This window comes from Vicugna pacos, chromosome 2, assembly GCF_048564905.1.
Source record: "Vicugna pacos chromosome 2, VicPac4, whole genome shotgun sequence".
Taxonomy (NCBI): domain Eukaryota; kingdom Metazoa; phylum Chordata; class Mammalia; order Artiodactyla; family Camelidae; genus Vicugna; species Vicugna pacos.
Window position 1 is genome coordinate 13,962,501 of NC_132988.1, and position 13,509 is coordinate 13,976,009.

Sequence of the window (13,509 nt, forward strand, 5' to 3'; positions counted from 1 at the left end):
TAACAAACTGTTTCAAAGAAGATGAACAAAATGATGGCACCTGCAGGGAAATACAAGCAGAAAAACCAACTTCACCAGGACCTACAATGCTTATCCAAACATATCAAAAGCCAAAGTTCAGGGATGTCACAGCTAGAGAAAAACTACAAAAAGCAGATACAGAGGAGCTTCATTCATGTGTGGAATGTTGAAGAGCAGGAAATCCCTAATCCATAATCTCCCAAAAGACTGTTGGCAGGACCCATGCACAGACCTGGGCTTGAGCAAACACTGAGACCGTGGCTTCTGCAGGAACCAGTCCCCTGTCCTTAGTATTTGAAGTGTGTCTGATGCAGCAGTGCTTTTCAGAATGTGCCTAACATTCCTGGGGGATTTGAGTATACTGCCTTTGTTTTCTGATTTATTTTGTTCATTACAAACAAATGAGAAATTAAAAAGATATTTAAGATTTCCTATAAAAATAAAACCACCCAGAGAAAACTATAGCTGATATTTGGTACAAGATTAGGATTATGTGGTGTGTCTTTATACAAGTACACCATCTTTAACTTTCCATGTCAAATTTATACATCTGTATTTTTTTAAATTTGCCCTTAACTGTTAACGTATGTAGCAACTGTAATTTTGAGAAAAGCAATGAAATTTCCTGCCTATCTGCTAGAGTGCTTTTCTCTTTGTTTGTTTGTTTTCATTTTAAAGATGGCCAAGGAAATAAATGAGTTTTTCGAGTATCATAGCCGTATTTGTCAGGGGGGATGTAGGCAGCAGTGTATTTATAAGGCATGGAGGATAGTCCGGAATATTGCAGGGTTTATGAGCTGGTGACTTGCTTCACTACATTAACTGAACTCATTAGTGAAACCAGGTTTTAAGGGCAAGTTTAATTTGTTTTTTCAAATGGGATTATAAGACACTGAAACATATTTAAATGATCACAGTTATTAGCAATTAATCATTTGGTATTTAAGGAAAAGTTGTGAATATTCACTACAAATTGAAAACCATAAAAGTGAGTTTTAACTCATTTATGAGAAGGAGGAAAACAGCCTGAATTAGCCCAGAGATTCCCAAGCTATAGTTAAACCTCCTTTATTAAAAAAAAAAAAAAAGGCAGTGTAATTTTAAAGAGCTAGCATTTTTCTCCCTCAGGTGGTCTTGGAGAAATACTATTTCCTGGATGTCAGTGTTGGGGGCTTAGAAAGTAGGGAAGGTGAAAAACAGACTCAGTCAGAATTAGAATTTAGTGAGGGCTTTCCCCTAAAAAAAACAGAAGTTTTGGCTTTAAGATCCTTTAACTTCTCGATCAACAGAAGATCTGAAAATATTTCCACATATTATACTCATTTCCCAATCCTTGGGCTGTTAACACGTTCAGAAAACCTCTTTAGGTTTGAATCTCTTCTCCTAGACAGACCTCCCTGTTGCTGTCCACACTTCCACCTTCCCTCATCTACTTTCAGACCAGAACATTCCAGCCCTGCCTATCGTTTGTTTTTCACGCTGTCCCCCTTTACTCTTTCCCACATCCAACCCCTTCACTGCAGCAGAACAAGCCCTCTGCTTTTTCAGGCCTGTTCTCTTCCTCCTCACAGACCTTCCTTTCAGGCCACCCTGAAGCTTCTGTTACGTTCCCACCTCCTTCCAGTGCAGAACCCACCACACAATGTGTCAACCCTCCAGTCTGAGAGATCTGCCACTTCTAAGCAGAACACTCATCACCAACTCACTTGCTATATATTTAAACTTAGGAGCGCGGCATATCGTTAAGTGTTGTCATGGGACAAATAAATGACATATTTTTTAAATTCCCTCCAGTGCCTGCTTAAATTGCTGCTGTGTGACCTGTCATGATTTAAACATCGTCCTTGATTCGTCAGAATATGCTGGACATGTAACCACGCAGAGCAGTTGGTTGGGCCGTGGCTATAGCAGCAGACCCCCGGCCTCCTCCTCGCTGGCTTCACTTGCATTATGACAGGGACAGTGTAGAGAGTTAATATTGCTTAAGAATAAAAAACTCTTTTAAGCTCCTTTCTGTGACTCAGCTACATTTCCACTTAGAGATCCAGCCAAAAAGTTGTCCATAATTCCTCTTGACAAGCTCTTGTTTCAGATTAACCTTAACTTAAAAGCATTCTCTCATACTTGCAGGAATCTGACCATGCTGGTCAATCAGGAGGTTCTGTGCGAGGACCCCCAAGGTTGCCACCGAGGTAAGTAAGTGTGGGAAAACTTACAAAAAGTCAGTTAGAGAAGAACTAATGACTCTGAGACTAGTCTGTCTTTTCTGTCACCAAAACTGAGTGCTGCTGGCCTTGGACTTTCTTTTAGAGATACACTAAACTCACAAATTCACCCAGGACACTTAGCCTACAGTCAGCTTCTGACAACAGGTTATACAAATCTCTGCTCCTTTTTTTCTTTTAAAAAAACCCAACCCCCCAAAATCACAGAGAACAAACATAGATCTCTGTTACTTTTTCTCAAACAAATTAACAAGATTCTTTTCCTAACCTAAAACAACTCCACTTCTGAAACACACACACACACACACACACACTCTCGCTCTCTCTCTTCCCCTGTTATCAGAAACCAGCCTGTTGTGTAGCATTTATTTCCAAAGGGAGACAGGCTTCATGAGCTCAGAAGTGACCAGCCCTCTTGAATTCCAGGGCTGTTTGGACAAAAAAACTGTGATGTTATCAGAAGATGTTACCTGTGTTGGAAATTATTTTTATCTTTAGGATTAAAGGAAAAGCTTCGAAAGTAATAATTGTTCTATCTCATTTGCAGAACTAGCTTTATATTAAGCTCAATTAGAGTTTTAATGACGATTCTTATACAATGAATATTAGGGGAGTTTGATGTTCCTTTTCTAATCGTGTATATAAGACCACATCACAAATAGCTGACGTCTTATTATAAGCTTTTCATCTCAGACTTTGGTAGAAAGTGCTTAGTTTCCTGAAAGCCACGGTGTGTTTAAGAGCAGATGGAGCCTTAGAGAGCTCATGATAGTAAATGCTTGTTTGTCTTGAACTAATGAATCTCTAGTGCAAGATAAGCGGAAGCTGGAACATCGTGGCATTTCTTCTAATAATACAGTGTTTAATGCAGCAGTCACTTACTCAAAAATAGCATAGCCTGCATGTTTCAGAAAATTATATTACGCTAGCAAAAAGCTCTATGTGTTTGCATATGCTCATGTGTGTATGGACAAACAGGACAAAACAGAACCTTCTGTCACTTAAACACTGACTCACAGCTACCACATTGACTTTCAGACCCGCAGGTGGAAAAGTCATACCAGCTCGACAGCCTCCTCCCAAGGCGGCCCCTGAGAGACCACCTCCCCCAAAACTTCCTGCAACCAGGACATCAAGTAAAAAACTGCCTTTTAATCGGTCTTCTTCTGAGATGGATCTTCAGAAAAAACAAAGTAACTTGGCATCTGGACTCTCGAAAACCAAGAGTCAAGTCTTTAAAAATCAAGATCCGGTACTGCCCCCTCGCCCCAAACCAGGACACCCTCTCTACAGAAAATACATGGTAAATTTAGCTTTAAAAATATTTGTGGTCACCAAGTTTGTCCTAAACTGTATATAAGATCCATTATTCCTTAGAAAAAGATGATGAGACACATATGGAGTTGCCCCTTGACACTAAGAGTGCTTTAGATAAGTAGGCCATGATAAAACCTTGGTCTTTAAATCAGGGTTTTCTTATTAGGAGAAATACAGGAAAAAGAAGCAGGGCAGGATGAAGATTGCAGAAACAGAAACTCTGAAAAACCCAACCCAGTAGATTATACTCGTGGGAGTATCTCTGACAGATACTATTATTTATATCTTGATATAGTTTGTATCTTATAGCTACCTTGCCCACAGAGCAAATTTCAAATAAAGTAGAAAGAAAATTCTTATTAAGGTCGATAGTTTTCCCCTCATTTTCCACTTTTGTAAACCCTATTATCGTGGTCCCTTTAATAGTTACTAGTTAGTGCAGCCACTATGGAGAACAGTGTGGAGGTCCCTTAAAAAACTAAAAATAGACTTACCATGTGATCCAGCAATCGCACTCTTAGGCATATATCCAGAGAAAACTCTAATTCAAAAAGATATATGCAAACCAGTGTTCATAAGAGCACTATTTTCAGTAACCAAGACATGGAAGCAACCTAAATGTCCATCAACAGATGAATGGATAAATGAGATGTAGTTTATGTATATAATAGAATATTACTCAGTTGTAGAAAAAAGAATGAAATAATGCCATCTGCAGCAACATGGGTGGACCTAGAGATTATCATATTAAGTGAAGTAAGTCAGACAGAGAAAGACAAATATCATATGATATCACTTATACATGGAATCTAAAAAAATGATACAAATGAGCTTATTTACAAGATAGAAACAGACTCACAGATATTGAAAACAAACTTATTACCAAAGGGGACAGGGGGATGGAGGGATGAATTAAGAGTTTAGGAGTAACATATACACACTACTATATATAAAGTAAACAGCAAGGACCTACTGTATAGCTCAGGGAACTATACTCAATATCTTGTAATAACCTATAATGGAAAAGAATCTGAAAATGAATATATATATGTATAACTGAATCATTTTGCTGTACACCTGAAACTAACATGACATTTTACATCAGCTATACTTCAAGTTTTTAAAAAGGTGGGGAAAAAAAGTTACAAGTTAGAAGTTTTCTTCAGTAACTGAGATAGCTGAGATATTAATTTTGTTCTCTTTGAACATTTTTCTCATCGTATGTCCTTAAGCCTTTGTCTTTGTTTCCTGCACTTGAAAACAGAGTTGATGTGCTCTCTCTGCTCTGGTCAGGTTAACCTGATGAATTCTAGAACAAAAACAATGAGAGCAGGAGTGTATGCACTTTTTAAACACTTGTACAACAGTACAACAGTTAACAGGAACAGCAATGAGTGATTTCATATTGTTCTACATGTCCATCATTGAGCTGGAAATTGTTTTCATTTTAAGCTCTTTAGAATTTTTTTTTACTCTTCCTAAGCGAAGGGTATAGGCAGATAAGAATGAGGTAATATATTCAGATATATTCGTTTCCATTTAAACTGATGAAATTTTAATTGCTAAAACCCAGGGGTGTTCTTAGGGATAAGTTACTTAAAAATTACAAATAAATAAAAGCAGTAGCTGATATGTTGAGTACTTATTAGCCAGGCATTGTTTGAAGCACTTTATATGTATTAAATAACTCTTTATTCCTCACACCAGGTATTATTATTATCTCTACTATATAAATGAAGAAAATAGGACTCAGAGAGGTTGAGTAACCTGTCCAGGGTCACAAAGCCAGTAGTGACGGAGCCAAGATTTGAACATAGATTAACTGTCTCTGAACCAATGCTCTTAACCATTAAGCCATACTTTGAAAATAGTGTCACTAATTACAAAGTCTGTAATAGCCAATTGCTTTGGCTACTCCATATTAAAAGCCCCACTCAGGGTAATTGGGTTTTGCTTATAAGTCTTAGAATAGCTGTATAATGTCAATAAAGCATTTGAATAACTCAAAGAAATTAATAAATTCAAAATATTAATGTGTCTCTTTACAAAACAATTCCTTAAATCTCTCATTTTTCCTGTGGCAACCGTACCATTCCATTGCTAACAGGAATCTGGATTCATTAGGCGCCCTGGTACTCTGACAGAGATGCAGAGAGGCAGCGGCACCCTCACACTCTGCATCTTTGCTCCTGAGTGACCGAAGGGCCCAGGCAGCCTCCCTTTCCTCGTTGCAGTGAGCTTGTGTGACCGCATCTCCTGGGTATGTCTTTCATATTGTTCAGGCCCTCTGACCTGCACTTATCAGCCAGCAGTTACCGAGGCAGGGAACGCAGTGCAGTACAATGTAAAAGCCATTCTAAGATCAGCCAGGGCTGAGTGGACCGGAAAGTGACTGCGATCAGGCAGTGGAATGGGTTTAAGTAGCCGCTTGTGTCAGAGAATCCAGGTGAGAGTCAAGGCAAATGGAAGCAGCTAGTCGAGCACTTCAGAGAAGCCATCAGTCCCCTATCAGCCAATCCTGAATTAAAGGCTGTGAGGTCGGGCGCTGAGTATTTGCCTCGGTGGACCTTGTCCTATGGAATAGAACTTCCTGGTTGTGGTTGTTAAAGGGCACTTGAGGCCGCGTTCAGCCGCTGTGAGCCTGTGGGCCAAGTCTGCACCCCAGGACTCTGCGTGAGAAATGGCAGGCCCCGCTGGGTCCGGAGCTCGGGGAAGCCAAATGAAGAGCATCAGTGCTGGAGAAGTTACAGATCCCCAGATGATCAGCCACTTAGGAGGAGGTGATTTGATTGTGAATAACTCTTTCACTGGTTTATGTTTAAGCTGTCTGTGCCTCATGGAATTGCCAAGGAAGACATTGTCCCGCAAAACCCCGGAGAACTTTCTTGTAAGGTAAAGTACAGTTCTTTCTTTATTGACTAATGTAAAAAATCACTGGCCTCTGTTACTGTTTTACACATTATTAAATGCTTTAGGCTCCAAAGATTAAAATGGGGAAAAAGTAATAATGTTTTATTAAATAATAATTGCTTCAGAGAGTGATATTGTACCTTGCAGCGTGGGGACGTACTTGTGATACTGAAGCAGGCGGAAAATAATTACTTGGAATGCCAAAAGGGAGAAGACACTGGCAGAGTTCACCTGTCTCAGATGAAGATTATCACCCCACTTGATGAACATCTTAGAAGCAGACCAAACGTGAGGAATTAATATTGTACTGCCCTCCTATCACACATGGCAGCACATTTCATAGAACTATTAATTATATCTCATCCTCGGGTTTTTATTAGCACGTTTATTTTAACCAGAGTAAGAATTACGGTAGCGTTTTATTCCATTTTAAGAATGAATTACTTCTAAGAGATTTGCCACAGCCATACTAATCACCGTGATGCAGAGTGACTGCCGTGTGCTCTGCCTTCATCCTGTCGTGCTGACTTGTAGCAACCAGAACACTCGGTCATTAATTTTCAACTGCAAGAGCTATTTATTTTTGAAATAATGTAAACATGTTTACCAAAGCACCAAAGATTAGTTTTCTAGCAGAATGGATAATTATTTTAAAGGGGCCCTATAAATGCTGTCTGACTTTAAAAAAAAAAAACCTTTAAGATTTAAGCTTAGTATAAACCTCGTTTCTCTGATCATAGCTCATAAAATAATGAAATGAAATGTTCCAACAACATGAAGTCACAATTTAGGCCTAGCAAATTTGCGGAGCCTGGGAGAATACAATGATTATTGAAGGTCATTTGTCCATCAAGAAAGGTGCCATTGGACAATTTATAGAGGTATATTTTTAAAAGAGCTTCTTAAAGTATCTGGTTAAATTTTCACTATATGTTATATAATGTAGAAAACGTGAAAAATGAGACTCATCAGTCATTTAAACTGAGTAAACTATTTGGTTTGTCATTCATCCTAGTTTTCATAATCTAGTCCAATTCTTTCTTCTTAGCAGGCCGTTTATCATTTGAGGTTTGCTGAGAAACTAAAAATTTGGAGGGCAGAGAAGTTGTGTGTGTGAAGGTAGTCACGGCTGGGACTCTGAAAACTCTGACTCCAGGCCCACAGGGAAGCTCTCCGATTGCTCATTTTCTCTTTGTTTGGATACAGCATTATCCATCCGTCACCTCTGTCCTTCCTCTCCCAGAACACACTTCCTTCCTTGATGAAAAATAGAAGGTGAAAAAATTGCAAGTTTTTCTTTCATAGAAGCCCACAGCTTTGTCCGCTTGAAACATTACCTTCCTCGTTCCTGTGCCGTACCTTGCAGAGAGTGGCCTCAGATGGCCAGCTACTGGGGACCCTGCCCTGCAGCCTCTCCTGGGCTCCGGGTCACAGCTCACATTGCATTGTATGGAGAAATAAAACTTAGCTATGTGAAAGTCTAGTTTTAAGGTAAATGTTTCTAAAGACGTGTTATTCTTTCCCCTTTCTGAGTAAACAGAAGGTACTGGACATTGTCAATTGAGACAGAGCCATGAGCCCTGGAGGAGGTGGGACACTGTCTAGCCCTGCATGGGTTCCAGCACACACTCAGGTTTCCGGTCCCCTCCCACCTCCTGAGGCCATTATTTAACCTCTGTAATCTTCATTTTGTAAATGTGTGAAATGGGTATGATAATTCCTCACAGAGTCGTTTATAGAATTGATTTATCGTTATGATTCCATATATATAGAAGTCCAGAAAACGTAAATCCAGACAGGAGATTAGTGGTTGCCTTGAGCTGGTGGGGGAGAGGGGGGAGTGGGGAGTGACTGCGAATGCCTGGGAGGCTTCTCCAGGGAGTGACAAAAATGTTCTGAAGTTAGGTTCTGGTGATGGTCGCACAACTCTGTGAACACACTAAAAGTGTGTATGCTATAAATGGGCAAATTTAGGGCATGTGGCTCACATCTCAAAGATGCTTAAAAAATTAAATGAGCTAATTAATGCATATACGGTGTTGAACACATGAGTAGGGCACAGTGGGTGAACAGTGGATATTAGCTATTCCTATTACAAATTTGTATTAGCCATTATAATCACAGTAGAAAGAGCTTTCAAATATGTTAGATTTTCCTACCAGATACCCACCCTAACAGTGTGGTCTGAGTGGTACCTGCCAACCCTGTTTACCTGTGCCTCCCGTCCTTCCTTCATCTGCCGGGCCAAGGTGAAGAGCAGCCTTTCCAGGGACATCCATGCCCTGAAGGCAGAGAGGGGACACTAACTGGGAGGCACAGGTTACTGTCCCACCTCTTCTACCTTGTCAGGATCTTGGTCCATCTGGAGGTTCACGTTTGAGTTTGGTGTGAGGTAGGCCTCTGACTTTGTTTTTTTTTTTTTTTTTTAACATTTTTTATTGATTTATAATCATTTTACAATGTTGTGTCAAATTCCAGTGTTCAGCACAATTTTTCAGTCATTCATGGACATATACACACTCATTGTCACATTTTTTTCTCTGTGAGTTATCATAACATTTTGTGTATATTTTCCTGTGCTATACAGTATAATCTTGTTTATCTATTCTACAATTTTGAAATCCCAGTCTATCCCTTCGTTTTTTTCCAGACGGAAAGCCATCTAGGCTAGCTCCATTTATTGACCAGTCATTCCTTTTTCCACAGATGTAAACCAGCAAAAAATGAAAACCACAAAGACACACATAATAATTGGTGTAAATAATCATTTTTAAAACTTCTCCAGGCTTAAAATCCCTCACAGTTCCTTCCATGGTCCCTGATATTCCCATCATGCTTATTTAGGGAAAAGCACTGAGCAGCCTCAAAGAAAATGTTCAGCATTGCTTTGGTAAGCTGATGTGGCAAGCTGCTGTTAACCATTATTGTATCACCGTCACCGACTTGAAAGAGTACACAGCACGCATCCACAGGTGCATTCTGGTGATTCAGAAAAGAGTCCAGCAAGGGTGCTGCAGGGTGGAAGCAGAGAGAGTGAACCGCGATCCAGTGCTGCCTGACTGGCCGAGCGCATCATGGCCAGGACAGGGGTGGTCCCTAAGGAGTCACTGAAGGAGGGAAGGGACCATAGAGGGCATTAAAATCTGCCTGCATTTATTCCGCAGGTTTGCAGTGTTGAAGAGTTTTCAGTTCTAATTACAAATAATATCCTTCAGTCAGATTTGATGATGATGATGATGTGAATAAGCCTGTCTCTTCATATAAAGAAATTAATACCAAGTGCTTGTCAGTAGGAAACGGTCACTCTTCAACTTTACCTTCCCCTCTGCCCAATCTAAGCAGTTGGTTAGATGGGCAGAGAATATTGAATTCTCTTTGCTAATTTACTTGGAATTACTGTTGAATAAACCATGCAGATTAAATACAAAATCCAGGCCAGGCATGAGAGGTAGCATTGGCTTTCAAATTAGAGAAAGCATTCAGTTAAGTGGTAATAAATGAAGTGGATTTTAGTTTTTGTGAGTTATCCTTTTGTGGAGTCATTAGCTCTTTTCATTACAAAAGTCAGGAGCATCAGTTGCAGAACTTTCTTCTTTTCCCATCTTAATGATGACGCAACTTTTAAGACTCTGTTTTAAGGTTTAGTCCTGATCACAGTTTATGGAAAGAGCGACCTTTGAAACATGAAGAGGTCAGAAACCACTCCTTCGGGGTAGAATAGATACTGTTTTTGTTTTTGTCTTTTAAAGGTGATTTCCTTTTGTTTTCTCTTTAGTTAAAAAAAAATGCCGGGGATATTATAATGGAGTGTTATTTCTGTCCTCCTCTGGCAAGGACACATGTCTTTTCAACTTGGTAATGATTCCCTTGTTTGGCTCAGTTATGTGGTTTGCATCTTGTGCTCACAATGTAATTGTGTCAAGAGGAGTCTAATGAGGGGGAAAAATGGTCTCGGAGTGATAATAAACCTGGCGTCCATCCGCACACTCCATTCACCGCGCTGTTTTCCCCCTAAGGATCCAAGCCCTGCTCAGAAGCCTGTTGACAGTGGTGCCCCTCATGCTGTCGTTCTTCATGATTTTCCAGCAGGTAAGGACATAAATAATAAAGTGGTAGAACCACATGGTTCACAATCAGGCGTCCTCCCTGGGTTAACCTCTCAAAGACATCGTTCATTTTCGGTGCCAGCGGAGCCCTGGACTGGAGAGGTCATCTTATCCTCACCCAAGGGGTTCCTTGTATGCAGCCATCCGGGAAGGGTCACCTCTACCCAGCCATTTCAGGAAGCTTAGCTGCATACCCTTGCCTTTGAAACTGCCTGTGAGAGAGAGAGAGGAGAAGAGGGTGTCTGCCTTACAAATGAACAAATAGCAAATTGCCTACCATTTGCAAATTTTTTAACTCTTTCAAAACAAGGGGTACCAAATAACAGCTGTAATGAAATTAATTCTAACTGAATAAGTGAAGTTCTTTTCTCCTAAGAGTTGTAAAACCTACACACAAAGATCAACTATTACTTAAGAAATGAAAATATACATTTTTATAATCAGTTTTTAAATACCTTTTATATCCAAGGCAACAAATAAAATAAATTCCTAATTTATTTATAATCTTTTTTTAATCTACTTGGTGGACTGATTTTTATCTCAGTGTGAGTAAATTTATTTTCTAAAGAGCTGTATGACTCCCTTAGTTAATATTTTGAGATTGAAATGATTTTTAAGCATGGTTGAGAATAATATGAATATTATACCATGTCTGTAATGCTCCCTCATTGTTAAAATACGTTTTAAGCAGAAGGTTTATATTGGCACAGTAGGAATCGTTGGCAAGCACAGTGTTTTGTGTGTATTTTTTTTTAACCATTTCCTATCAATCAATGCATGGTAAATATATCTAATTTGATCTTAAAAGGGAAAGCTTATAGCAACAATATCCAACCCCGGAAAAAGGATATATTTTTAAAGTCAATTTGATTAGTATAATCTGTTCTCAGAATCAACAGAACATACTGCCTCGGTGGACAGAACTAAATGCTATTTTGTGCTCTGCTTTAATCAGATCTGCAACCAGGGTAATTCATCACACATAATTATAATTCTATGTTACAGAGCAAGTTGATGATTTGAACCTCACATCTGGAGAAATTGTTTATCTTCTGGAAAAAATAGATACAGATTGGTACAGAGGGAAATGTAGAAACCAGACAGGTGTATTTCCTGCCAACTATGTCAAAGTAATTGTAAGTAGGTTGTGCTTGTTTAAATTGGTCATATATTCAGTGGGTTCCATGTAATTTACAGTTTGGAAAAAAAGTAACCAGAAGCCTAGATTCTTGGGTTCTGGCTCTTTCTCTTCCATTAATTCCTTTGGTAGTTGGAAAATTCAAAAATAAAGATTTGTTCAACTAGATAATGGTTAATTGTGATTATATTATGGAGTATTGGTACTTGATGCTTAGGTGTTATCTGAAATCCCAAGGTGAAAAACTACTACAGGTCAACTGGTGAATGAACTATTCCTGGAGGGTTTGATGAGCACTTGAGGATATATGTTAATTCACTGAAGCATTCGGTGGGCAAGAATTAAATGATTCTGGATTGTCCTGAAGGAATGTTCTCTGAGGTTATGGTACCACTTCTCCTTTTCTTTGGAGTACGTTTCATTTTTGGTTTCCTTCATCCTTTTCACCCCCATTTTTCTCTACCTTTAAAAAAAAAAGTAGATTTGGGAATACTAAAGTACTTTCATTGGAGGTAGTAGTCCACTAATGGTTTTTCAGATAATAATTTCAAATCTCATTGGGAAAAATTACATTAAAGTGTCAGAATTTGGACACCCTCATGTCCTTCATGGCCTACTTGTGAAAGCAGGCCCTGCTGATGGCAGGTAGAGCCCTGAGTACTGAGCCTGGGTGTGTGAAACATGGGGCTGAAATCAGGCTGCCATTCAAACATTTATATCAATAGGAAGAGTGTGTCTCAGGCCCTGATGTGACTTACTGATACTGGAAAGTATCAATAAAGCTAGCTTACGTCATTGAGAATTAACGACTTATTTGGGGGAAAAAGGCAAATGATTTTCCATTACATCAGAAACTTAGAAAACAAATATAACAGAAAACCTATATTTTTTTCAAATATAGATGAGTTTGAGTCTCTTGAACAAAATGTGGGTCTTAAAAATTGTCTGGTATATATATATATATATATATATATATCCTGATTCTTTGGAGAAATCCAACCACATTCTCTAAATTAATATTAAGAATTATGTTAGTTTTTGCTCTCTTCCTCATTTTTTCTTCTGCCCAATGTAGCAGTACTTTAAAAAAGCACAATTACCACACTGAAATCAATCACACTGAATTTGCCACATTATTGGTATAAGTGTTATTTCTAAGCTTACAAGTTTAAAAAATTGTTTTAAAACTTCGAACTTTTGGAATCCATCAAGAAGGGCACTGATTTATTTAATGTAAACCTCCAAGCCTTAAGTAGTTTTTGGACTTAGTGCGTTACAGTCAAATATTTCATCACAGCACAGCTCTACTGAGCCCTGGAAATGAAGTGTTGTATGAAAAATGCTTATCACTTACTAGATGCTCACTGAGTACTAATTCCTTTCTTCCTTCCCAACTCACACCGAAGGGAAAAAAACCATGTACCAGAATTATGAAAATGAAGAGAATTCACAAGTTGGACTAAAATATTTTATTCTAGGGGCACGAAAATATTGCAGAACTCTACTAGCACTATGAATAGGTGTCTAGGTGGTGCTCAGATGCCTGATGTCTAGTTTCTATCCTAAGTCCTCCTCACTGGAAGTTCTCGATATAGGGGGAGGGGACAGAAGACACTCAGTCAGGGGTAGAAAGACTTTAATGTGCTTATTCCAGCACATAAGAAAGGGATTGATTGGCTATTCAAAGAAGGCTACCTCACAAGTTATGCATTTTTTTTCAAAACCCAAAATCTGGGTTTTTTACCTTTTTAGCATCTATGGTAGGTACATTTATCTCTTTAATACCTTGCTA

The 13,509-nt window shown here is 38.9% G+C and overlaps 1 protein-coding gene across 15 annotated transcripts in view; it reads left to right on the forward strand.

Annotated features, from left to right (window-relative positions):
• Window positions 1-13,509, forward strand: part of SH3D19 (SH3 domain containing 19) — a 163,578-nt gene that overhangs the window by 139,337 nt on the left and 10,732 nt on the right. For 14 of the 15 annotated variants that reach the window (XM_072975785.1, XM_072975786.1, XM_072975826.1 and 11 more), the window contains 6 exons: window positions 2,152-2,213; window positions 3,285-3,549; window positions 6,387-6,455; window positions 6,621-6,761; window positions 10,490-10,562; window positions 11,585-11,715. In XM_072975785.1, the coding sequence (XP_072831886.1) occupies window positions 2,152-2,213; window positions 3,285-3,549; window positions 6,387-6,455; window positions 6,621-6,761; window positions 10,490-10,562; window positions 11,585-11,715 (741 nt within the window). The remainder of the gene's footprint in view (window positions 1-2,151; window positions 2,214-3,284; window positions 3,550-6,386; window positions 6,456-6,620; window positions 6,762-10,489; window positions 10,563-11,584; window positions 11,716-13,509) is intronic. The other variant, XM_072975796.1, reaches the window with a different exon arrangement.